The sequence below is a fragment of the Balearica regulorum genome, chromosome 8, assembly GCF_011004875.1.
Source record: "Balearica regulorum gibbericeps isolate bBalReg1 chromosome 8, bBalReg1.pri, whole genome shotgun sequence".
Taxonomy (NCBI): Eukaryota; Metazoa; Chordata; class Aves; order Gruiformes; family Gruidae; genus Balearica; species Balearica regulorum.
Genome location: NC_046191.1, coordinates 32,008,075 through 32,032,089, shown reverse-complemented (window position 1 = coordinate 32,032,089; position 24,015 = coordinate 32,008,075). Strand labels below are relative to the sequence as shown.

The 24,015-nt window shown below is 53.5% G+C and overlaps 1 protein-coding gene across 1 annotated transcript in view; it reads left to right on the top strand.

The window, feature by feature from the left end:
* NMNAT2 (nicotinamide nucleotide adenylyltransferase 2) overlaps window positions 1-23,882 on the top strand; it is a 30,098-nt gene extending 6,216 nt beyond the window's left edge. Inside the window, exons 2-11 of the mRNA XM_075760526.1 lie at window positions 14,132-14,220; window positions 14,942-15,009; window positions 15,738-15,816; window positions 16,764-16,893; window positions 17,553-17,633; window positions 17,730-17,774; window positions 18,956-19,032; window positions 20,018-20,119; window positions 20,365-20,432; window positions 20,565-23,882. Coding sequence (XP_075616641.1) covers window positions 14,132-14,220; window positions 14,942-15,009; window positions 15,738-15,816; window positions 16,764-16,893; window positions 17,553-17,633; window positions 17,730-17,774; window positions 18,956-19,032; window positions 20,018-20,119; window positions 20,365-20,432; window positions 20,565-20,667 — 842 coding nt within the window. The 3' untranslated portion in view covers window positions 20,668-23,882. The remainder of the gene's footprint in view (window positions 1-14,131; window positions 14,221-14,941; window positions 15,010-15,737; window positions 15,817-16,763; window positions 16,894-17,552; window positions 17,634-17,729; window positions 17,775-18,955; window positions 19,033-20,017; window positions 20,120-20,364; window positions 20,433-20,564) is intronic.
* Window positions 23,883-24,015: the final 133 nt, after the last annotated feature.

Here is a 24,015-nt window from a genome sequence, read left to right as displayed (position 1 = left end):
CTTCGGAGGTTCACGGTGGCTGGGCCCTGCAACGCCATAGAGGATCTTCCACTGACACCCACGCTGCTGAAATCACAGCAAACGGCCCAAATCTTCCCCAGGTCGAAGGGGTCTGGGAGGGCGAGGCATGCCTGGCCTGGCCAAGTGCTCTGGCTCAAAGCGGTGGCGGACGTGGGAACGGGTCAGCCCAGCCATGTGCCGTGGGCAGCGTCACCGGCACACCTCCCCTCCCAGCCCTTCCCCAAAACACACTGAAACTGCAGGGTTTGGGGGCTGTTCTGGGAGGACAGAGCAGCACCGGCAGCACCACAGCACCCATGGCTCTTTTCGGTGCCGTTACGTGTCTGTTCATGTCATGTTCCCGTCACAGACCCTTTTTTTGTGGCCTTTATCACTGGCTTCCTGCAACTCAAGCATGTCATCTCCTCTTTACGACCCGCAGAGAGGAGGAGTTTTCCCAAGCACCAGATTAAACTCCATCAATAACTACTCAGGGATTCTTTTAAAATATTTATAAGCTCTTAAATATTTAGCAGTATTTATTATGGTCTGTGAGACATTACATTTTCTCTATGACAATGCCACCTCCCAAAACGTGCCACGTACCTTCTCTTACTTCCACCAACTATAAAAAAACCCGGCGGTGAGAAATCCAGGTCTACAACCTCATTCAAGAAAGAAGCAGGGGCTCTGCTTCTACTTAAAAACCATTTGCGCTCGCGAAGATGCTCGCACCTCCTGCGTCGCCTTCTTCGACACGTTTTACTAGCAGCCCATGCAATGCTGAGAGTATCGACCAGCTGAACGCTAAACCCCAGCGGCAGCAGCCCGCATCTCTCGTGCGACCTTGGGCAAGCCACTTTTAATCTCTTCTAGCTGGTGCAATCACACACACAGAGCTTGGTTTTCCCGGCCAGGCTGCTGTGGGTTTGCGTGGGGTACCGCAGCGATGGGGGACGTGGGTAGGAGTGGCTTGTGATTAGGCAGATCTTTGTGCGTCTGAGCAGCACCTGGCCCCAAATAGGCATCCTTACCCCGCATGCTCTGGCCTCCGAAATCCCTGCAAGGCAGGAGGGCTGCGAGGGGTTCCCCCGAGCCAAGGAAGAAGGCGCAGAGATGCATTGGACCGGGGTTGAGACCACGTCCCACCGCTTGTAGCCGGGGAGCAAAGGCCAAGCAGAAACAGTCCAGCTGTGTTGAATGAGCAGCACAAGTAACCCCAACCCTAACCCCAACCCCAACCTCCGCCTGGGACCAGGGAGCCCACAGCAGCCACCAAAAGACCCAACAACTTATAAGACAGAAAAATCAGCCAAAGATGGAGATAAAGCCAGGGCACCTTTGGATTTTGAGATGAGCGTGTCCTCGCTGGCATTTATAACCCCTGAATCTGAGTGCTCCTGTGGTGCCACCGGCGCCCAGCTAAGCAGGGCTGGATTTTTGGGGTGCCTTGCATGGAGAAAGCCGGGCAAAGTCTGTAGTGCCCATCACAGCTCTGAAAACCAACCAGGGCCAGGGCGGAGCTCCTGCCCCCCCAAGCAGCATTGCTCACACATGTTGATGGTGTGCAGTCACGCCTGGGGAAGACAACCTAATTTGGGAGCACGTTTGGGTTTTTTTTTCTCCCTTTCCACCATCAACCAGTTTCCAATGGTAAGTCTGAGTTGCTGGATGTAGCTTGGTCATGCCAGCAGAAAACTGCTAAATCCATATTTTGGGAACAGAAACACCTAGAGTCTTTAAAAATACCGATTTTCAAGAGCCACTATGGGGCTCACCCCAAGAGGAGATGAACTGGCATACATCTGGTTTGGAGCTGGAGTAGGAGGAGGCAAATGCAGAGGAGCTCCCCAGAGAAGGGGTGGAGAGTCCATCTCTGAGCCAGGCAAGGAAGGATTTGCTCAGCCCCTGCTCTGCAAAGGTTTCTACTTTCATTGAAAACCCAACAGCCCCTAACTGAGCTTAAGCCTGCCCTGAGGGGATCACGTTTTGCTAGGGCTTCTTGGCAAGGGAAGTAAGAAAATCCGGTTTTCTTAGGCGTAGCTTTGCTTCTGGTGCCTTTGCTTTGTGCAAAGACATCGTCAATGCTTCTTTTGGGGGAAAGGGGGTCTCGGGAATAGATCTGCAAAAAGAGAGGGTTTTGCTGAGCCGTGCAGCCAGCCAAGACACGGCTGTGGTAACGGGAACGTACACTCCCTCTGGTGTCACCACGAGGCTGAAGTCCTCCCTCGGCTGCTTCTGCCACCCCGTGCTGTCACCAGCATCCCCTTGGCCTTCCTGCATCTCCGTAGGTTGGACGTTTTCTGCCTGCACAGTCCTGGTTCAGCCAACACACCCCCCTGCCAGGGCCAGCAAAGCCGAGCCACAGGTCCGACTCCCAGCACGGGGGTCGGCCAAGACCAGCAAAGAGCCACCGGGCAAACGCTCCCCGTCTCTGCTCTGCGGGGAATCGGGGACCGTAAATCCCCCGCTCCTGGTAGGGTCGTGATCCCACCGCGCGTCAGCCCGAGGGAGCAGCACGACGTGCGCCGGGGCGTACAAAGCACTGCCTTTGATGTGCTACAACGGCTTGGAAATGAAAACAAATGGAGCGCTTGCACGGGGAAATTAGGGCAGCGGAAAACAAGCGTGGAAATCTGGTGGATTTTCTTTTTTCCCCTCCATTTAAAAAAAAAAAAAAAAAGGCACTGGGTGACACCGATTTCCCTGGCTGAGATGGAGACCAGGACCTCTCCAGGGATGAACACTGAGGTGCCTATCCTACTTCGGACGTGCCACCGACATCCTGGTGGAAGCAAAATAAGACCACAGCAGGATAATGAAAATATTCACCAGGTTCTTTTTGCTGCTACCTTTGTCCTGTTTGACTCTATCCGTGGGCCCAGGGCGATAAAAATAATTTCAAAGAGAGGAGTTGGGACTATCTGGAACACCCTCCCCTTTGCTTGCCAAGCAGTTTATTTTTGCTCCAGATATTTAACTCCCATCAAAGCCAAGATACAGCCACAGAATAGCCGCTCTAGGCCAGATTCGCACCGTAAATTGATGTCGCTTTGCTGCAGGTGGCACGTTTACATCGCTTTACACCAGCTGGAGAGCTGTTAGCCTCCAAAACCATATAGGAGAGGCAGATTTCAGCCAAAATTGCCCCAGCCACTTTCTGCCTCCTCCAGCCGCAGTGATGTTCACTCCGCTGGTTTGTACTTAAATAAACCCCAGTGCTCAGACGGGCATTTTACACCGAGCGCTGACAAATACCCATTTTGGCACATTTCTCCCTGAAAACCAAGGAAAATACTACACTGGAAGAGGGAAACTTGCTCGCCTCCACCACGCACCGTGCTACAGCGTGCGCAGCCCGTGCTGACTTATGGGGCAGCCAGCTAACGCACCAGCCAAGAAAAGGTACATGACTTCTTACTTTTCACTTCCATACCGTGCGTACAGACACTGCTCTTACCTAGAGATGCTTAATCCTTCTCTGAGGGCTTCTAAGCAATGTGTTTCAGTGCTGTCTTGTGGCAAGGAGCTCAAAAAATGTCCTTCTTTACATGAAGTCATCTTCTTCATCTGTTTTTATCTGCTAAGAGTTGCTTTTACCAGGTTAGATGCTTCCCCTCATCTCACCAACCCCAAGACCCCAAGCAGGAGCTCTGGGTGTCAAATACCAGGTGGATAGTGGTCTACACCTTGGCAGGACTCAGCTGTCCATCCTTCAGGTGGGACCCAGCAAGGTGCTGAGCACATTCCTCCTCTCCCTGTAACACCAGGATGAAGACGTCTGGGCAATAAATTATATCGTGATGGCACTGTACTAATCGCCTGCCTGACAGAAAAGTAGATCCAGCCCCTGCCTGGAGGAGCTGGTGGCAGCTTTAACTCAAGAAGCAGCTCCCCATATTCATCCTCATGTTGCTCACCTGATGGGCATTGCCTGGTCCCACCTGCTCCACCGCAGCAGGGTGGGATGCTCCAGTGGGGGAAAGCACTTTGGCCTGGGTTGCTTTGCCAGGCTCTTCCTCAGATGCTTCTTCTCAAGCTCTGGGACCTGGAGGGTTTCTTCCCGGGTTCCTATGTGCCTTCTCACATGCACCGCCCCTTGCAATACTCCAGGTCTGGAAAAACAGGGAAAAATAGGCTGCCTTCAATTTAAATTTCAATGATATCAAATAGGCTGTTCCTCCACAGCTTCATCTAAGAAACCCAGATCACCTGAGGCCAGCCAAGTCCCCTGCCCAGGCCCCATCTTGCTGGGTCTCCAGCAAATGCCCTGATATTTCTAGGTCAGCTCACTGTGACTCAGTCTTCAGCCTTTTTTTTTTTTTTTTTAGTTTGTTTGTTTGTTTTGTTTTAAACATCTAATTTCACTTTTCTGCCATGAAGCCATGAGTGGTCAACAGATGGTGATAGCATGAGTCTCGTTAGTCATCACTCGGGCAGCTCTCAGAGCTGGATGCTGGTGGGTGGGCTGGGAGGTGGGAAGGTCGGTGCTGCAGCATCACTTCCCTGGGGCCTTTCATAGCCTGCGCTTCCAGCATGGCTTTCCAGGTATTTGGTGGCCATTGCTTTTTTTGTGCTTATAAAAAGTTGTTAAAACAGCTGAAGCCATGGAAGTTCCTTCCAAATGTTTGTTTATACAATGCCTGGATGCAGCTATGAGCTAATGGGGTGGGGGGGAAATGTGTAACAGAGCAATTAACTTGGAGATGAAAATCATTAAGCATTATGGAGTTTAATGGGCTATTTCTACCAACCAAATGTCTCCTGGGAATCTGATTGAGATCATCTAAGGGGCAGGACAGGCTCTTTGGGTCAATGGGACACACTGGGATCTCTCTAGGCTTTCCTTGGGAAGGGTCCCCACATGACAAAGAACTGTGCTCTGCCCCCTCGTCCTGCTTCTTCCCCAAAGAGAAACCTCCCTTGAAGAGCGGTCAGCGCTTGTTTTTCTAGTAGAAATGTTGTCTTGTGTCTCCAGGAAGTCCAGGGAATGGGGGTGCTGATGGTTTCCCCAGCTCCCACCAAGGTGCGGCTGTAGGCAATGGGTGGGTGAAGACGCTGGTTGGGGCAGGGAAAGTTGCCCTGGGGCAGATGGGAGAGGAGAGCTAGTCTCTGAGATGAGTACGTCTCTGATGAATACATCCCTGATTTGGCATTCAGAGTTATATATATTTTTTTTTTATTTTTTTTAAATATATATACACACAGGCCACTCAATTAGACTGAGAATAACTGCTGGCTCCTTGCCTGAGTTGGGCTCGGGGTAGGAAGCAACATTTAGGTCCTGCAAGTGCTGCTAGCTTGAGAATAAAACAAAGCGTGCTGGCGTATCTGGGTCACTCTCCCCCTGCAGGAGAAGGTATTTTAGACAGCCTTGCCCTCGGCACCTCGTCCCACCTCCCGTCCAAGGATGTCGGAGACCGAATTGCTCAAAATGAAAATGAGACACCCGGGAAATGGTTTTGCCTTCTCCATCAGTCATGGCTGTGCACCCTCCTCTGCCCCGGCTCTCGGGGAAGAGCGATTAAGACTGTGCAAAACTTTCTTGCCTCCCCGCTACCTCGTGTGTGTTTTCGGAGGTGGGCGCAGAGCACGAGTGGGCTGCAGCTTCAATTCCCTGTGGGGAGAAGGGCATAAATCAGAACTGGCCGGTGGCATTCCTCTGTGGAAAAAAAAAAAAAAAAGGGAAAAAGGAAGTTTTAGAGGTGCAGGTGAACTAAGTACAAAGGCAAAGCAAATACAATTTGAAATTACACCTTGAAAAACTGAACATGAGGAATATCTGATTTCATTAACATCAATTCAGGTGATGGAGCAGTGCCAGATGAGCCGAAACGTTATGATTAAATATACTCGTTGAGAACCACCAAAAAGAAACATCTCTTAAATAAACACTGATTTCCTATTGAGGAAGCGGGACACTATTTTTTCATTCAATCTAGACAAAATCATCACTTACAATTTTTGTAGCCCTGGAGCGTATCCTCTGATCGGTCTTTCCCCACCGTCATCTCGCAGCAAAGCGGTAGAGCCAAAAATATTCGCAGGGGAGGCGAGCAAAGCCAGGCTGGGGCAGCTAGGAGGTATCACCAGCGCTTGGGAAGGGTCCAAGCATCATCCTTGTCCCTCCCCAACGTAGCAAGGCGAAGGTCAACCACCAGCCGCCACAGCAGGGCTATGCCAGGAGGCACGGAGCTGGGCAGCCGTGGCTGAAAGCTCTCCGCCGCACAAGCACGCTGCCAGTGGGCTAATGCATGTCTTGGCAGGGTCCATCGCTGGTAGTTTATTTATGTCAACAATGTTTAAAACCCACACGAGGCTGTCTGGAGCAGTAAGGACAATTTACACCGCAAAGAAATGAGGATTTTTCTCTTCCAAGTCAATGTCCTCGCATTGGTGTTGCAGGGTATAACGTGCTTGTAGAAAATGAAAATACCGGAGGGTGTTTTCTGGGGTCCAGCACGATCTCTGAACATCACAGCTATTCACCAGGCAAGAAATGGGCTGGGAAGCCGTGACAGAAGGCTGAGCTCAGTGACAATAAATGTGCCAAGAAACCCACCAAATCAGCAGAGAAGTAGGACTGAGACTCCTGAGGCTGATGGCTTTTCAGACCCAAATCTACTCTTTCCCAGGCAAAAAATCTTTGCACAAGCAGGGAGGGAAGGTTGGGAGCTGCACAGACAGCTGACCATAAGGAATACGTGAGAAGAGGAATGCAAAGCTACTGCAGTGTCTTTGGTGTTAGCCATGTCTGCCAGGAGACCGTGAGCCTGGTCCACAGAAGCAGCATATTTTGCATGAAACACACAACAAATCTTATAAAAAAAAGGTGCTTTCTGAGAGCATGGACCTGGGGATTTGGAGGAGGCACCACACCAGACCAGCCACTGCAGTTTAAAGTGGTGACCCACCAAAACCAGTGTCCCATTTCCAAAAACCCAGAAGAACGACCAGTGCCATGCCTGGGTGTGGAGCTCCTCAGCTTAGCTTCACGCCACGTACAGCCCCGCTTTCTTCGGAAGACCCAAGGACAGCAGAAGACCCAAAGGCAGAAGGAGACCCAAGCAGAGAAGGAGGCTCACCCTCTTTGCCCTTTCTGTGCCAGCCACGACCTCCATCCCATCTCCCTGCCCTTGAAGCCCAACTCCTTGTTGTCTCTCGTGTGGAGCCAACGTCACTGATGACCCATCGTTTCGAGATGCTGAGACCCGCACCTCCTCCCGCACATGCCGGGAGCACACGCTGTGGCAGGAGGCACTGCAACCTCAGCCTGGAGGTGGAACGAACCACTGACAGCCCTGGAATCTCTTATAAGAGTTAAACCAGTTTTTGTCTTGCCTTGTACAGAGGATGAGACTCAAAGCTCGATGAGCTAATGCGTTCGGACAGGCTTGGCTACGGCTGCCGGTCACCCTCTTCATTTAGCCACTGTAAGTCAGTCTGAGAAGATTCAATCCATAAAAAAAAAATTAATAATGAAGCTTTAAATGCAGCATTGTGATTGCAGCGTGGATGCATCTAGACGTTAAAAACCAACGCCGCGATCTTGTGCCACCCACCCCAAGTCCTCTGCCACCGTCCCGGCAGCGGGGGTGGCTGCTCCCGCTGCAGTGCCGGCCCCACCAGCAGCACAGCTCCTCTCCAAATGGGATTTGAGACACCACTTAAGAAAATGCAATCTTTTTGAAGGCTTTTGCTTTGAAGTGGATGGCTGTGAAGGTCTGGCTTAGCTGGCAGTTACACGAACAAGTGAGCCGGCAGAGGAGCCACGTGCGAGCAGGCACAGCCACCCGACACACGCAGCCCTGCAAGCAAATGGACATGCTCTGCCCCAAAACCAAGTGAGAATGGACCGGTTTGGGACATGAAGAGATGTTCTGCAAGTCATAGGCAAGGCAGAACTGCTGCTTCATAGCCTGCGTGTCAGCCCGAGTCCTTACCTTGCAGAGATTTAATTGCAGAGATTTACTAGTCAATAAAGACTTTTTTTTTTTTCCTACTTGGTATTTCTGAGGTATACAACAAGCTCTTGAAAAATGCAAAATGCAGATCCCAACTTTTTTTTTATATATATATATATATATATTTTGGAGAGCAGCATAATTTTTACAGGTTTCTCTAAATAATACTGTTCAAGTTAAAAAAAAAAAAATGAACAGTTTTGATGGCAATATAGAGAGCAACAACATCCATCCTCTCCCAGCAGCACAGCCCTCCGCAAGCGCTGCGAGACCAGCGGCACATCAGCATCCCATAGGATCTGTCCTATGGGATGCTGTTGCCCTTGCTGTTGAAACAGGCAAATACTTTTTTTTTCCCCCACCTTCAGTTGCAAAAAATTATACGGGTTTGCTTGGGTTTCCAGCCCTTTGCATGCGTTTGTAGGAGATGAGCTGTTTTCTGCAGGAAAAGGTGTTTTATTAAGGTGGCGGTGGAGACTCGGCGTAAGCTCCCGAGAGCCGGAGCTGAGATGACGTGCCACCACCATGGATCACACCCCCTGAAGACATGGGCTTGGTGCTGGGCAGTTTAAATACAGACCTTGAGAAACTGATAGCCAGGCAAAAATCGTTGGCTTTTGCCACCAAATCTCAAGGCGAATTAATACCATGAGCCACCCTTGAGAACGTGAAGCGCAGGTTATGTGCAAGGAGTTCAGCTTGTCTTAAGAGTGAACTTTATAAAGGTGCCGCACGCGAAGGAGAAGGCATGGAGATGAACCGATCAGTGGTTTTCATCTTCTTTTGGCAAGGAAAATCAAGTCAGGGCAAAGCAGGGAATAATGAGAAGGTGTGTTCATTTAAAACTCGATGGCACCTACTTTGTTAGGGAATTTCCTGTGTATTTTAATTTGCATTTTAAATTGCATTACGATATAAAGGTAGACGCTGGTCCATCGATCCTGGCTCCTCTGCACGCCCGGAGCCCCGGCTCTCCTGCATGGCGGTGTGCATCGGGAAGGCTCCGCTTTGGCCTTTCCAAAAAAACACCTGGATTTTGTCCCTTCCTGGTGGCAGCCAGATCTGAATGTTTCAGTTGTCTTCTTGCGTGTGCTTCCAAGGTGGTCAGGATAGCTTTCCTGTGAGCCTCCTCTGCTTCTAGGCTCATCCAAAACCATTTCTTTACTCCTTTTAATTCCCCTTACAACATCATGGCTCAATTCTTTAATTTTTCCTTGCTGTAAAATTCTCGTGATGCTGTTTTCTATAACTTTGCAGTTTTGGTTTTTTTGGTTTGTTTTTTGTTTGGGTTTTTTTTTTTTTTTCAATCTAGAAGAGGTCCCAGGACATGGTTTGTGTGAAAGGTGCCAGAAAGAGCAGAATCAGGAATAAAATGTCTTTAATTCAAACCAAACTGCCAGTGTTAACCCTTTCGAGCCCAGGATTTCGAGGGCAGGGTGGGAAATTTTTGGTACATCTAATTCAGGCAACTGAATTTTACTCCCTGTGCCAATCAAATGATTTAAGGCCATTTTTCTCTCTCTGGGGACTGGCACACCCAGGGCACAAGAACTGGGAAGGAAGCCAGGGGAAGGATTTTGAGTGAGTCCAAGGAAAAGGTTTTATTGAGGCTGGCAAATCTCCCACAGGCTGTCACGGGGGGTCTGGGGCTGCTCAGCAACCTTGGGGAAAAAAGAAAAGTCCATGGCAGTTATAGTTCCTTAACTGAGTTCTGACTGACCCAATAGCTGAACGATATTTCCTAGTAAAAATTTCAAAATTTGGAGGAAAAAAAATCATTTTGCCCAAGCGGTTCTTCAGCGAGGTCCCTTCCTCCCCGCCTGGCTCAGCCCCTCTCGCTTCCCGGGCACAGTGGTGGAAGTATGAGTGTTCCTCATCCATCCCACGCCATTGAGAGAGCTCTAAAATAATTTTGGAGCTGAATTTTTGCCCTGAATCAGAGCAGGAGCAAGGGCACGGAAACTGGAGAGATACACCGCCAGGAGAATGGTCCTTTCCTAAACAGCACAACGCCATCCACACCAGCCAGAGAGGATCATTTGACCAGGAAACATGTGGAAAAAGTGTACCCACGGAAAAAGAACCCCATTCCCCACATCTGGACCCACCAAGCTGTGCTCTCACCTGCCTGTCGTGCCGAGCCGTGGCCCAGGGCTCAGCCGCCGCTCCCACATGCTCCGACCCTCACGGCACCGGCAGGCACGAACAAGCCTGTGGGTAATTTTCACCCCGCAGCAGGACAGCGAGGCGTTTCTGTTGGCACTAAAAGCCCAGAGCTCCAGCTCAGCAGCTCCAGAAGATGCAGCAGGATTCCCTGTCCGCTCGTGTTCCTCTTTGTGCCCATCGCGACAGCGCTTGCGTCTGGCAAACGCTGACCGTTCTCCTTCCCCTCTCTGTTCCTGCTTCTCTTTGAGAAAGTTTCTCTTGGAGGGGAAACGGGAACGCAGCTGCATTGGCAAAGATGGGTTTGTAGCGTGGGTCCCCTTCCCCAAAAGCCCATGCCGCATTGAGAGACCAGGATGCGGAAACATCTTCCCAGATGCCCGGTGCTAGCTTTGCTGCTTATTCCCAAGGAATAGTGCAGCTATACCACCAAGGGAAGCAGGAGCCATCCCACGCAAGCTGGGGAGCTTTGCATCAGCTTTAGTGGTGCCAGCTGGGGCTGGGTGCGGGTGGTGGGGGGAGGAAGGCTCCGTTCAGGTGTCTCCCCGCTGCTGCCGCACAGGAGGGCACCGGCCCGTCAGGCAGGGCTGCTCCTCGTCCCCTGGGGAAACGCCGGCGGCTGGAGCAGGGTGTCTGTGTGACGTCTCGGGATGGTTGGCAGATCCAGAAATCGTCTTATCTTCAGAATTGCTCGTTTTCCTTGCAAAGGCAAAATAAGCTCCACTTGCGAAAAAAAAAAAAAGAGCCCTTTCTAATGACTCATCAATCTCATCTCCCTTTTTGCTTTTACCTTTTCTATCTTTTTTTTTCCTTTCTTTCTACTGTCTCAGTAGCTGGGGCTGGCACTGCTGTGCTGTCACTCCCCAACCGTCCGCCTCTGCTCAGCAGAGGATGCATGGCCAGGCCAGCCATGGCCACCACCACCACCACCACCGCTGCGACCTGCCCCACGCTCGCACCTCCCAGCCTCTTCCTCCTCACCCTCTGCTGGGCTGCAGCCCCGTAGCAGTGCCGCAGTTCGTGCCCGGGCGCAGCCTGCCCGGGGGATAAGGCATTTGCAACGCACCCAGTGGGACAGCTCAAGTAAAGGGGGTGGGTTATGCAGCTGCAAAAACTTGAGGGGCAGGAGGTATTGGTCCTGGGGCATGAAAAGATGGGACTTTCCATCTCCAGTGTTGGTGAGAAACCCTCTTTGCTTCTCCAAGAGCATCTTCAGAAAAGCGTCGGGGCACAAATGTGCACGCTCTGGAGGAGGTGGGGTCGGATACGGTGTAGGAGCTCACGGGAGCTCGGCAACTCTTCACCAGCACTGTCATCCCTGAACATCGTCTTTTTTGGAAATACCAGCCTGAGACTGTTCGTCAGACCAGAGCTGCTCCAGCAAGGCGCTTGGCGCGGCGGGACACGGGCAACGCGTGGCGCTGACACGGGGAGGGGGATGTGTGAGAGCCGTGTGTCTGCAAGAGCCCGGCCGGGACGTGGGTGATGGGTGCCACAGGGAGGGGACGTGGGGGAAGCCCCGGGCACGGCGTCGCTGACATTTCATAGCGCCGGTTGGGGGGGGGCAGCAAGAATTTGAGGGAGAAAGGGCTGAAGGTGAGGGAGCCAGGCGCATCGGTGGATAACAGCACCGCCGTGACAAAGATGGGTGCAACCCTGTGAGGCATCGGCAAAGAGGTTTCTAGAGGGGGACGACATGATCACCGTTGCCCAAAGCCCCGGGCGGCCCGGCCTGCAGGCGGGAAGCAGGATGGGTGGCAGCATCAGGACCAGCCCGAGGAAAGAAGGGGGAAAAAAATGGGGTGAGGGGAAAAGTGCCCCAAATCAGGTGAGACCCTGGGGACCAGCCGGCAGCCGTGGCAGGGACCGTGCCATGAGCCCCGAGGGGGGCGGAGGGCAAGACCTGGCATTGCTCTTGCAGCAGAGTGGCCGTTCCCCAGCAGGACAGCTCTGTCTGTCTGAGAGCGCACAGGGGAGACCCCAGGAGCACAGCTGGGCTTTAGCACGCCCAGGGGATGTGACCCCCCCACACTCCCCGGTACACGCAGGAGGGGCTCTCCCCTGTCCCACTGCGACGATGTGCTCTCGGGCCGATATTTCCTCTCCTCTGCCAAGGCTTTGTCCCACAGCCGCAGCTCCCAGCAGCTCTTGTCCGTGAGTTGGAGTGAGCGGGGAGAGAGCAGGGCTGGAGCGAGCAGGTTTCCAGCAAGCAGGGAACAAACAGGGTTAGAGCTAGAGGTGGTGAGCTCACCAGCAGCATCCCAGCGCTTTCCAGTGGAGAGGAGCAGATGGGGACGAGCATCTTGGTCCTGGTGTGGTGCTCCTCCTGAGGAACCCTTTAGCGTTTCCAAACCAGCAGCACATGAGATGTGGGTCTTGCAGTGGGGGTGGCAGGGAGCCATTCGTGCTCAGCATCCGTGCATGCAGCCCCGTGCGCGATGGCAATGCTTACCTAGGTTGTCACCCAACTGCTGTTGGTGAATCACAGACTCACAGAATGGTTTGGGTTGGGAAGGACCTTCACAGATCATCTAGTTTGACACACCACCCCACCCCCACCCCCCCATGGGCAGGGACATCTTTCACTAGATCAGGTTGCTCAGAGCCCCGTCCAACTCGACCTTGAACACTTCCAATGGTGGGGTCACAACCTGTTGCAGAGTCCCACCACTCTCACTGTAAAAAAAAGGTCTTCTTTATATTTACCCTAGATCTACCCTCTTTCAGTTTAACACTGTTGTCCCTTCTGCTGTCACTAGAGGCCCTGGTAAAAAGTCCCCATTTTTCTTATAAGCCAACTTTGTATATTGAAAGGCCATAATAAGCTCTCCCCAGAGCTTTCTTTTCTCCAGGCTGAACAAGCCCAACTCTCTCAACCTTTCTCCATAGCAGAGGCGCTCCAGCCCTCTGACCATTTCCGTGGCCTCCTCTGGACTCACTCCAACAGAACCACGTGTGTCTTGTCCTGGGGACCCCAAAGCTGGACGCAGTGCTGCAGGGGGGTCTCACGAGAGCAGAGCAGAGGGGCAGAATTCCCTCCCTGGACCTGCTGGTCACGCTGCTGGTGATGCACCCAGGACAGGGTTGGCTTTCTGGGCTGCAAGCGCACATTGCCAGGTCATGTCCAATTTGTCACCCACCAGTGTCCCCTTCTCGGCAGGGTCACTCTCCATCCATCCATCCATCCCCCAGTCTGTACTGACCTCCTCCTGCAGGGAGTTACAGCCAGCCACTGACACATGAGCCAGCAAAAGGTTTTCTGCTGATAAAGCCACAGGGTTGTCCCCACATCCCAGTGGTGACAGAGGCAGTGGGTTTTGTTATTATCCTGGGTTTTTTTAATCTTGTCCACATCTAAGGGGTCCTTGTCAGAAGTGATGCTCAAGGTTAGGAGAGCCATTGGTCACCTTCCAGCTGCTAAGAAAGCTTTTGGCTGGTAGTCAGCAGCAAACCATAGCAAGCAAGGAAGGGAGAAGTCATGGGGAAAGGGTGGACATAGTTTATGGACATTACAAAATAGAAAGGAAGGGATTTGTCTGCAGTCAGTGAACAAACCAGCTTCATGCATCAGCTCGGGAGCTTGGTTTGGCTCCTCCAGGGCTGCTGAAATAGCCCGTCTCTGCTGAGCAGCTCTCATCGGTGGTGCAGGTTCTCGGCTGCCCCTCCAGTGCCCCGGTGAGGTGGTTGATGGTGATTTGTGGTCTGAATGTGATTTAGCTTTTGCTAAAGACCTGCCTTCTTCCACCAAATCCTCCTTCCCACAAGGTTTGGGGGTCCTCGGGAAGGTCCATGCTCAGCATCACCAAGGATGGTGCTGACTGAGACGGGCAGTAAAGATGAAGCCAGCCCTTCCCTTGGTCGCCTTCCCCACCCGGCTCTGCCCAAGCCAGGATGAGCCACTCCATGGGCGCTGGGCAAAGCCGGTGGGTGGCAGCGGGGTGTTGTGGGGCTCAGTGGGTCCAGCTGAATCCCCCTGCATCCTTTTCCTTGTTCCCCTCCTTCAGAGCGAGCCCGGGATTACCTGCACAAGACCGGACGCTTCATCGTCATCGGTGGCATTGTCTCACCCGTGCATGACTCCTACGGGAAGACGGTGGGTATTTCCATTTTCCCCTTCTGCTTCCTGTGTGTGATGGTGTCTCTGAAGCTCAGGGTAAGCACTGGGCAGCGCTGCCTGGACCCATGGTGCTCTCATGGACCTCCTTGGTCCGAGGCAGCTCCTGACGATGGGAAAGTCTCTGAGAGGAGGGAGAAGATAAAACCACTCGCTCTTTACATAAAAACTGTAGCAAGACTATAACCAGCCAAAGTACTAGACAGCAAAGAAAAATATTCTCACCCAAAATGGTGGTGGTCATCTTGTTGGGTTGGGTGTTTTGGTTTTTTTTGTTTGAATGATTTCAAAGTCAATTTTTATTGTGGGGATGGTGATGTTACAAACAGAGACCTTTAAATGCACTTTCTGGGACAGAAGGAAACCCAAATTAGAAGAGGAGAGACTTTCCTCCTCTCCTGAAAGCTGGAGAAATTTCTTCAAGAAGCCACCACCCCCAGGTCTGTCCCCACTGCGCAGGGCTGAGAGTGGTGGTGATGAGCACATCTCACCGACCAGCACGTAGCCGGGGCTGAAGCAAGGCAGGGACTCCTCCCCTCCAGCAAACAAAAGCTTAAATTTTTGTGGGCAGGTACAAATCCTCCTGGCCTGTCTCATCTGAGCAAGCCCGATGCTCTGCCCCAGAAGGTTTGCAAGCCCAGGCTGGCCAGGGCACGATGCTTGCCTCCCGTAACTGTTCTTCCATCACCCTCTCTTGCAGGGTCTGGTCTCGAGCCGGCACCGCCTGACCATGTGCCAGCTGGCGGTCCAGTCCTCCGACTGGATCAGGTGAGTGGCAGAGCCCGCACCCACGTGGCACCGGCAGCCCCCGGCAGCCCCTGCCCCTTCCCCAGCACCATGGTGGCAAAGGCCCTCATGCAAAGTGGAGATGCCACCAGCTGCTAGAGCTCCAGGATGGACTTTCTCCTCTCCCAGCCAAAGGTTGATGAAAAGCCAGAGGCCTTCCTCCCCTAGTCCAGCAGAGAACCGATGAGGAGTGTTACACCCATCCTTCAAGGGAGACCTTTAGCTTCAGGGGGTCTTGCAAGCCCCCCGCTGAGTCTGTGGTGTCTGGGTGAGTCCTAGAGTCACCCAGCCCACCCCAGCCTTGTGCCATGGCACCTTCCCTTTCTACACCTGCAGCACCAGCCCATGGACTCTCCCCTTCCCAGCACTACCACGTGGCATCTGTGGACTGAGGTGGGACCAGAAACATCTCTGGGCTGCCCTCAGGAAACAGGGTTGTAACACGTGTAGTTACATCCAAACCAAATGAAAGCTGGTTAGTTGGGTACCAAGAATGGAAAGGTGTCCAGGCACACGTTCAGGTCTCCAAAGCTATTAGGGAGAGCTGGATGGAAGGGCTGGAGGAAGGACATGGTCCTTGGCAGAGCTGGGGGAGTGATGGTGGCTGCTCATGGCACTGCTGGCCGGCTTGGTGGGGAGGAGGTAGCATGGCCAGGAGGTCCAGGCAGTGGTCACTGGCCAAAATTGTTGCCTTGCTGTGCTCCCTGCAGGGTGGACCCCTGGGAGTGCTACCAGGACACCTGGCAGACCACCTGCAGCGTGCTGGAGCACCACCGCGACCTGATGAAGGTGAGGTAGCCCCCGTGCCATGGGTGCACCCACAGTGCAGGAGCAGGGGTGCTCTTGCACCAGCACCTGGACATCAACCACCAAAATATGGCTGGGACAGATGGAGAGAAAACTTGCAGGACCATGCCTGAAATCCTGACCCAGTCCCACGCACACCGGGAGGGGAGCAGGGGATGAAGGCAGGGGCTGGGCACGAGCTAAACCATCAATGCTGACCGCTTGCTCTGTCCTGAGGGGAAGGAGAGGTGGATGGGCATCACCACTCACCACCTGAAACTGCTGCGTGAACCCGCCAGAGCGGCTCAGTGAGGTGGGAAAATTCAGCTGCTGGGAAGTCTCTGGGGAGCACAAAACCCGGGAGGAAAAGTCCCTCCAAACGCCCCAGCAGGCCTGAGCAAACCCAGGATGGGAAATCAATAAACCAGCATCATATAACCTCACGGGCGGCCCAGGCAGGAGGCACAGGAGAAGCATTAACCAGCCCAGCAGGATGTCTGCCGTATCTGGGTACCACGGCATCAAAGCCTGGGGATGCCTCTCTTCTCCTGCAGGCACCGGTGGAGCAGGAGAAGGTGCGTTTGCACCCCAGGGGAACGTGTAAGCCACTGGCTTCGCACCACTGATTCACCAGCCACTGTATTTCTATTTATTCATCAGAATCTATGAGCACCTCTGGGCGACGCCTGCCCGCAGGCAGCCCAGCTGCAGCCTTGCCAGCTTCATGGGTCCACCCAAAAAGTTAATCCCACCACCCCCAGCCTTAATGGCGAGTCGTTATCCATGGGGTCCTGCTAGCACCAGGCCCGTTCAGTCAGGTCCTAAAGCGAGTCTGGAGGTACCTGTCACTAAAGACGACCTTCAGCCTGGCTCAATACGGAGGTCATCAAGGTTTTGGTAGGCAGCTGGGATGAAGCCACTGTTCCAGCTACATCTCTCCCTTGTTGCAGAGAGTGACTGGCTGCATCCTCTCCAATGTCAACACCCCCTCCATCACCCCCGTGATCGGCCAGCCCCAGAACGAGTCCTCACAGACGATCTACCAGAACAACAACAACGTCTCCAACAAGCCCACCGCGGGTAGGTGGCAGCAGGGTAGGGGAGAGGGGGACGACCACCCACCCCTCGCCTCCCAGCCAGGGCTGCTGAGCATTAGGAATGGTGCTCCATCATCTTATTTTTGGATCAGGTTACTCTTCACGCTCCGTGCACCAGTCCCAGGGTTGGGTGGGGATGTGATGGAGGAGTTAGCATCCAGCACAGCAAGGGGAGCCAAGAACAGCTTAAAATGGCTGTGAAATTGCATCAGATTTTTAGCCGGATGATGTCCAGGCAGCAACAGTAGTGAAGAGAAAGGGTATCTGGTGCCCATAGCATCCACGAGAGGGACAAGTTGGCAGGAGAGGTGACATGGATGGATCCGCCATGAGGTGGCAGGACATGGGACACAGAGGTATTAGCTGGGGAGAAGAGGGGCATGATTTAAATCCTATAAAAATGAATGTCTTACGATTTTTTAGTGATTTTTAGCTGTTCAGCTGGTCTCTTTTGGTCTCTTCAAGGCACAGCATAGTGCTCTCAGGAGTTAAGACCATGGGAGGAGGTGCTGGGGAGATGCTGGGAGCAGTTCCTGCACCCGGGGACAGCAGTATCTCGCAGACCAGGGCGGCCGAAGCGTTCGTGCAGGTCAGTCTGCCAGAGCATCGTCTCTCTGCTTAATTTTTCTTCTTCATCTTTAGCAAAGATCCTGGGGAAGGTGGGAGAAAGCCTGAGCCGGATTTGCTGCGTCCGCCCGCCCATGGAGCGCTTCACCTTTGTGGGTATGTAAAGGAAAGCCCCAGCATCGCCTCGGCTTTGGCACCAGCCCCCTCCCCCAGGCCGGGCACCAGCATCTCTCTTTTGCTTTGCTTCCCCAGATGAGAACGCCAACTTGGGGACGGTGATGAGATACGAGGAGATCGGTGAGTACACGGCCCCCCCCCATGTCACGCCGGCTCCCCCAGGCCGACACTATGCGGCACGAGCAGCCGTGTGACAGATCCGGTGGCGAGCAAAGGATGCCGGACCGCCATCCCCCCGCCCAGTGCCGGCTGTCGGGGCTCGGAGGTGAAACAGGAGCTGAGCTCAGCTGGCCTGAGCCCGTTCCCGGTGGCAGACAAGCTGCCTAAAATGAGGGAGGTTTGCACTCAGCGGCAGGAGGGGTTTCGGCCGCCTGAGCAGCCACGGTGCTCCTTCCTTTCTCTGAAGCCCTTTAGGGGTGTTAGACGCACCAGGCTGCCCCGCGCTCGGCACCACCATACGTCACCCAAGGCTCTGCATGGGGAGCATGACCCACCGACAGTTTGCTGGTGGTTTTGAGACCCATTTCATGGGCTAGCTCACACGCAGCCTGGCACGACACCCATCCTAGCACCGGCACCATGTGGAGCCCAAAGGCTTTGACCACCTGGAAATGCCAACCAGGGAGGCACCTTCCCATGCAACCCCCTCTTCCCACCCCTCCGGGTGGGTTTCTGCCTTTCTTCTGCTGGTTGCACAAATAAATTAATCTCTACAGGCCCGTCAGAGCAGAAAGCTCCTTCCCGCTGCGCAGCTTTCTTAATGAGCAGCAAAGCCAACCCTCAACGCAAGCAATCAGCAAGCACCAGTCCCAGCTCGGGGAGAAAAAGGGAGGGCATGGAAATCCTCCAAGATGAACAAGAAAAACCTCTGGTGCTTCACCATGAGCTTTGCTAAAGCAAACACGGCCATGTGGAGGGTCTGAGCAGCCCCCCGGGCTCTCCCTGTTGCCCCACGGCTGGAGACCCTGCAGCAGATCACGAAGCAATTATGGGTGCCCATTGCATGGAGAAGTTACTCCCACCCCCGGGAATACCCCACCTCCAGGGCTGGAGCACAGCAATGCTGACAACAACCCAGCAGCGTGGGAGAGGAGCTGAAATACAATAGACTGAGGGGTATTTCATGTTTGGTACCTGTAGGGATGTGAGAAGGACCACAGGATCTTTAGTGGGACTTGTTTTGACGGGGGAGGTCTGTGCAGAAGAGGGTCCCCCTGAGCAGCACAGTAGGATGGCAATGGGGGATGCCTGCTCAGCCCTGTTTGCTCCCACCTCTGACCTTCTCTGCTTCTTTTCTGCAGAGCTTCGCATCTTACTGCTCTGTGGCAGCGACCTGCTGGAGTCCTTCTGCATCCCCGGTCTCTGGAACGAGGCGGACGTGAGTTGCCACCGCCGAGTGCCACTGTGTGCTCCTCTTCCCTGGGTTCCCTTCCTCCTCCTGCACTGCTTCCCACTCCCAGCTCAGGTCCCTTGAGATGGCAGGAGCTGTACCCACCCTCCCCACCGCCTCCTGCATCCCAACCCTGACCCCCATCTCCCCTACACATGGGCAGCCTGAGGGACAGGGTCTTCTGCTCCCGAGTCACCAACGCTGCCCAGCCCCCCCTTCCACAGACCCAAGCCCTGCTCCCACTCTCCACTCGTGCAGAAGACCTCACCCCGGGTGCAGGGTAAGCCCGACCCGAGGGATTTCCAAAGGCTGCGCTCCCATTCCTCATCCCTTGGAAGGAGCCAGCATCAAGTAGGTGCAAGTCCCAGCAGAGCAAGGCACGAAGGTAGGAAATGAGAGGTTTACAAAAGCTGGCCTGACATTAGAAATGAAACACATTTACAGCCAAATCAACAGCTTTCACTTAATAAAATTTGCTGATCCAGAGCTCTTTCGGCTGAGCCTGGTTTGTCCCGCAGCAGGAGCCGTCCCCACGTGGTGGCAAACTTGGCCACCTGCCTTGGCACAAACTCAGGTTTCCTCTGCCCGAGGCAGAACAACCCTACAAGACCTCTGTCAGGACCAACACGTCCATCCTGCTTACAAAGCCTGCCAGCAAGGCAGAGGTCTCATCCTCCTTGGGCAACCTCTTCTGCTGCCACCCTCTTTCTACCACAACAAGCCCTCCCTAAAGCCTAACCTCAACATCTAGTAATAGGATTTAACCCTGTGCCTTTTTATTTTGTCCTATGCAGATCACTCACTACCCTGATAAATCCAAGTTTCTGCCAAAGACTGTCCAGATAGCCTCAAATTCACTTTCTGTCTCCATCCAGACCATGACCCAGCTTTCATGGTGCAGGGGGTTGGCAGACAGTGGCAGGTTTTGCATGGGACAGTCATTAAAACTCTCCTCGCTTTGGGTTTCTCCTAGATGGAGGTGATTGTTGGGGAGTTCGGGATTGTGGTGGTGCCCCGGGATGGAGCAGACCCTGACCGGATCATGAACCACTCCTCCATACTCCGCAAGTACAAAGTAAGTGGATGCACGCATGGCTGGGGAAGGTTGTGAGAGGACCCGCAGCCTCTCTTTACCCAGGCGAGCACTTTGGTCACAGAGCACGAAATGTCTCCAGGCCAGATGCTCTCAGCTGGTAGGTGGGATGAGCAATGGGGCCACCAGGCAGCAGCCCGCAAAGACCAGCTGGGCAAGGGGTCTGGCAGGGCAGACACCCGCTTTCGGGCCATCCCTTCACTCCTCTCTCCCTCCTTCCTCTGCAGAACAACATCCTGGTGGTGAAGGATGACTTGAACCACCCCATGTCGGTTGTCAGCTCTACCAAAAGCAGGTGGGTGATGCAGGGGCACTCCTGCTCCAGGGCAGGGAGAGAAGTGCCCCCAGCCAGCCCCTCCACCTGTGGGGACACCAAGGTGCCACCCAACTTGGCTCTGACCCCTTTCCCCCCGCCCCGCACCCCCAGACTGGCCCTGCAGCACGGGGACGGACACGTCGTGGATTACCTCTGCCAGCCTGTCATCGACTACATCCTCAAGAGCCAGCTCTACATCAACGCCTCCGGCTAAGCGCCAGAGGCCTTGCAGCGAGACAGCCCTCATGTCCCACCTGCCTACAGCTCTCCATCACTCTCTTCTCTCTCTCTCTCAGTCTGTCTCCAACTCTCTCCCCACCCCATGGCCTCCTGCCCGTGTCTGCCTCTCACCCCCGGCGCCAGCGCTCCATCACGCAGCAATGTCCAGGGAACCGTGGCACGGCCCCGAGGGGAAAAGTTTGGTCTCTTTTTTGGGGGGAACTGCCCTCCCCCTCACACATGGGGAAGGAGGGGGGACTGGTAAAAGAGCGATGTGCTCATTGCACTCGAGGAGAAGCAGCTCTGGCACCCCCCCTCCCAGCATGTCACTGGGAAATGGTCCCCCCGGTCCGTCCTCCCAGCATGCTCAGAGCAGGGGCTTCCTTTTCTGCATCATCTTACCGTACTTAAGCTCAATAAATCTAGGTGGACTTTTTTTTTTTTTCTTAAATAGTTTTAGCGCAAGCCCTTTGGACCTCTCGACACGATGACCAAATAAATCCTGGTTGGCAGCAGGCAGTTGTAACCCAACTGGCTCAGTGCCCCACAGCAGGTGGACCTCCTCAGGCCAGCAGTAGGACAACCTAGCTAACAAAATCCTCATCCTGGCCCTGAAAAATCACAGAGAGGGCATTTCTGAAGGGGAGTAGAGGCCTTGGCAAGCATCGCTACCGAAGTATTACTAGGGGGGATGTCATCTCACCTTTCCTTGGCTGCACGTGAACTCAACCCACCACAAGCTACTCCCTAGGCAAGTGGAGTTGGGGTGATGCTCTACTCCAAACCCAGTGTCAGAGAGGGAAGCACCTAGAAAGGGAATCTGCCACTTATGAGGCCAAGAAACAAGGGAGGAAGAAGCAGGCAATGACCCAAAGCCTCTGATGAGAATTGCCCCAAACCTGTCTGAGCTTCATGGGGACTGGGTCCATCCCCGTCCTCTAGCCTCCAGATCTCCATTTCTGTCTGTAAACTTCCCTCTTCTCCCTCCACTCCTCCCCTCCTCCTCTCCTTGAAGGGTTTATTAAATACATGACAGCTCCCCCCTCCCAAGCTGACTGTGGTCGCTTTGCACATCCCTTGGGACGTGCCAGGCTCCTGCTCTCCTGCCTGTGACGTGCCCCCAGATGCCAGGGATGGAGCCTAGCGGAGATGCTCGCATTAAAAGCTGGGCAGGTAACAGGGAGCAAAAGAAAATTATTTAAGTCCTGCGGAGAGGAGGGTTGCTGAAGCAGGCCATTGTCCTGCTGAGCATCCCTAGGGTGCCAGAACCCTGCGTAGCCCCTGGGAAAGGTCACAGCCATGAGGAGGAAGGTAGAGTCCTGCTTTACTCCTCACCTTTTCCTCTCACTTTGCTCCATCTAATCTTGTATCACTTTGGGTATGGCCCTGCTGCCTACGGCTCCTGGGCATCTGCCCACTCCCCACAAATTTGGGCTAACTGGGCTCAGGCTAGCCCACACTACCACCCTCTCCCAAAGCATGACCATTGCCTGTGCTGGCTTTGTGGCTTTCCTGGGGCAGCGCTGTGACTAGCTGCTGGTCCCCAGCAAGGGACAGTGTTGCGTTGAGACACCTGAAGGCTGAGAGTCCTCCAGGGTTTTTCAGGGAAAGATCTGAAAATACCTTTTCCTTTTTTTCCTTAAACGTCTAGGAAGGGTCACGAGCTGCTCTCATGGAAGCTCCAAAGATGAGACATTGTGCTAAGTTTGGTGACTAGCTGGCTGCTGCTGGCATCTCTGTAACAGCAAGCAACTTTGGACAAGACAAGGTAGCCTACAGCCATAGGCTCCTTGCAGTCGGCAGGTTTTTACGAGCAGTAGCTAACGACTTCTGGAGGAGGGCAGAGCCCTTCCCAGAGGGGAAAGCAAGAGAGACAGAAGTGATGTGACTTGCCCAAAGGCCAGAAGAGGTCTTTCTTTGCCAGGGATTTCCCTCTGCATGGAGAGGCTTGTTCGGGAACTGTTGGAAATTCAACAGCCGAATCCCTCAGCTCCAGGTCCGGTATCTCCAGGTGGTTGCATATGTATACTGTGGGGTGGGGTAGCACTAAAGCAGAGAGGGTGGTGAAGCATGCAGGATTTGGAGTGCAGGGACACCTCTTCTCCAGGGAGGTCTTCAGCCACTTCAAGCTGCTCACCAACACCCTACCGAGCCCCTTAGCTAACGCACTGGGCAGGTTCCCCGGGGTGGGACATCTCATCCATGAGACACCCAACGTATGTAAGCCAGTAGCTAAACTCCTCTCCACTTGTTGTTCCATGTGTTCAGTTCTTCAGTCTCTCCTCCATCTCCACCCCAACGCAGAAGTCACTTCAGACAGCAGCCGCCTCTCCTTGCCAGACATCCCCCATGTTTCTTAGCTCCAAGCCAGAGGAGAAAAAGCAAGGGTAGCAACCAGCCTCCAAAACACAGACATGGAGAGGGATTTTAACCTCCTGGGGGAGCGATGCCTCTCTGAAGAGGGAAGGACGGACAGTAGGTTTTAAGTGAGGAAAAGACACAGGGAAATGAAACAAAGGAGATGAAGAAGGAAGGCAGGTGGTGTGTCCGAGAGCCATCTCAGATCCTCCCTCCCTCCCTCAGGTACGTGAGATGGGACGCAGGGGAAGCCAGCCGGCTTCATCCCATCCCATCGCGGTTAGGACGGCATGCCTTAGAGACGTAGCGTTGTGGTACGGACGATGAGTATATTCTGTCTTACTAGTCTTACCTGAGCCTTCGTGTATCCGCTCAGTAAAACTCACAGTACGGGGGTGGGTGGGACAGGGGGTTTGTAACAGGTCGTTCAGCTCTGGGACTGGTTTGGAAAATGTCTTTGGGTGGGTATGGGGGGAAAAAAAAAAATCATCCCTGAAGATCCATGGGACCACCGGGGAGGTGAGGACCAGGTTTTCCAGGGTGCAGGGGAGGGGTGGGAAGAAGCTTGTGGGTTTTGGTCTTTGAACCTCCACTTTTAAACAGTGCAATTTGCTGAAAGAGGAATGAACTTCAAATGCCTTTTGGGGGGGAAAAAAAAAAATGGGGGGGGGGGGGGGGGGGGGGGAAGGGGTTGAAGTTGCCATGCCACCGATTTCACCTTTGTCAAAAGTTTTAGAGCCTAATTTTGTTTTCTTCCTTCTGTTGCTATATGGAAAAAAAAAAAACCAGTCATTGACAAAAAAAAAAACTTTATCAGCAAAATGTTTAAATTATGTAATAAACAAAACAAAACAGAACACAGATGTTACTGGTGTCATTTCAAAACAGCCCCAAGACCAAACCAGCGCAAAGATCACAAGCGGCTGCACTGCTGGGAGAACTGGTGGCCAAATTCACCCAAAATGGGAAAAGCAAGAAAATAAAC